A 1,238-nucleotide genomic window follows, 5' to 3' on the forward strand; every position below is an offset into this window, starting at 1 on the left:
TAAGTGCTTATTTCGAGGAACTTCCGAAAACGCACTTTTCTGAAGGATTAAAAAAACTTGAAAAGCGATTGACCAAGTGTATAGAGCTCCAAGGAGATTATGCTGAAAAATTTAAAAAAATTTACCCAAAAAAAATTGTTTTTATTCTTCATTCTAAGGACTTATTGAACTACCCTCGTATCACATGCCCTTAATGTATCCACGCTTTAATTGTATCCAGCCAGGCACCAGGTCAAACCATGTGTTTCATGCCATAAGGTCGCCACTTTTTCATTTAAAAAATCGACATTAAAGTTTCATATTTTGTCACTTTTTAATTCATTATTCTAATATTTATATTAAATAAACAAAATAGGGTTTTAATTTTACATTTAAATTCTTTGGGAGTCAAAGTTTATAAAAAGCTTAACTACAATGCAAACATAATTTATATGGATTACCCTATTGTAATATCCTAAAAATCTGTATATATTAGAATTGTATATGATTGGAACCTTTAAAGGCAATAAATTTGTACAAAATAACTTTTCTGCAGATAAAAAGAGTTGTAAGAAATTGTAAAGATGGCTAACGGATATTATAATTACATAATAAATGCAAATAATAACAAAGAAAAAATTATGTGCACCCTACATGAGTTTTCATACTTCACAATTAAAAATTGCAAAAGGAATAAAACTCGTGTAGGATCAACGTAAGTTAAATAAGTAGTAATATTAATATTATGCCAATAATATTATGCAATTCATAAATACGTACTTTCAATAAATATGAAATAAATATGAACATAGAAGAAAATATAAGGTATAAATATATAAGATAAAAATATATATTGTTAAAAGGACATTAATGTTAGGAGAAAATCCTCTTCACTTGAATGTTAAAAAGGCAGCGTTACTCTTATTTTACCAAGCCTTCCAGTTGTTTAGGCAAAAGGATTTTGTGCAGCTGGAAAAAAAATGGATAAAATTATAATTATGTACTACGAATGGAGGTAATGCAGTATAAATTCAGGTTGTATAAGAAATATACCGGGAAAAAACAGAAAAAAATTATAAAGTTTATTGCACTAGAAAAAAATAATACAATATTTTGGCATCTTTGATCTTTTTTACATTCAAGTGTAGAGGATATTTTCCTACTATACCAGGTGTATACATATGAAACCGGTATTTTTTCAAGAAAAAAACACATTTATTTCAAGAGAATGATAACAAATATTTTATTCAAAGTATGCG

At 27.1% G+C, this 1,238-nt stretch overlaps 1 protein-coding gene across 7 annotated transcripts in view; it reads right to left on the reverse strand.

The window, feature by feature from the left end:
• LOC117174079 (ubiquitin domain-containing protein 1) overlaps positions 1-1,238 on the reverse strand; it is a 305,357-nt gene that overhangs the window by 268,321 nt on the left and 35,798 nt on the right. Inside the window, exon 4 of one of the 7 annotated variants that reach the window (XM_033362758.1) lies at positions 873-948. The exons of the other annotated variants lie outside the window; for them this stretch is intronic. Coding sequence (XP_033218649.1) covers positions 901-948 — 48 coding nt within the window. The 3' untranslated portion in view covers positions 873-900. Of the gene's footprint in view, positions 1-872; positions 949-1,238 lie in introns of those variants that run through there. 7 annotated transcript variants of the gene reach the window in all.

Source organism: Belonocnema kinseyi, chromosome 6 (assembly GCF_010883055.1).
Source record: "Belonocnema kinseyi isolate 2016_QV_RU_SX_M_011 chromosome 6, B_treatae_v1, whole genome shotgun sequence".
NCBI lineage: Eukaryota > Metazoa > Arthropoda > Insecta > Hymenoptera > Cynipidae > Belonocnema > Belonocnema kinseyi.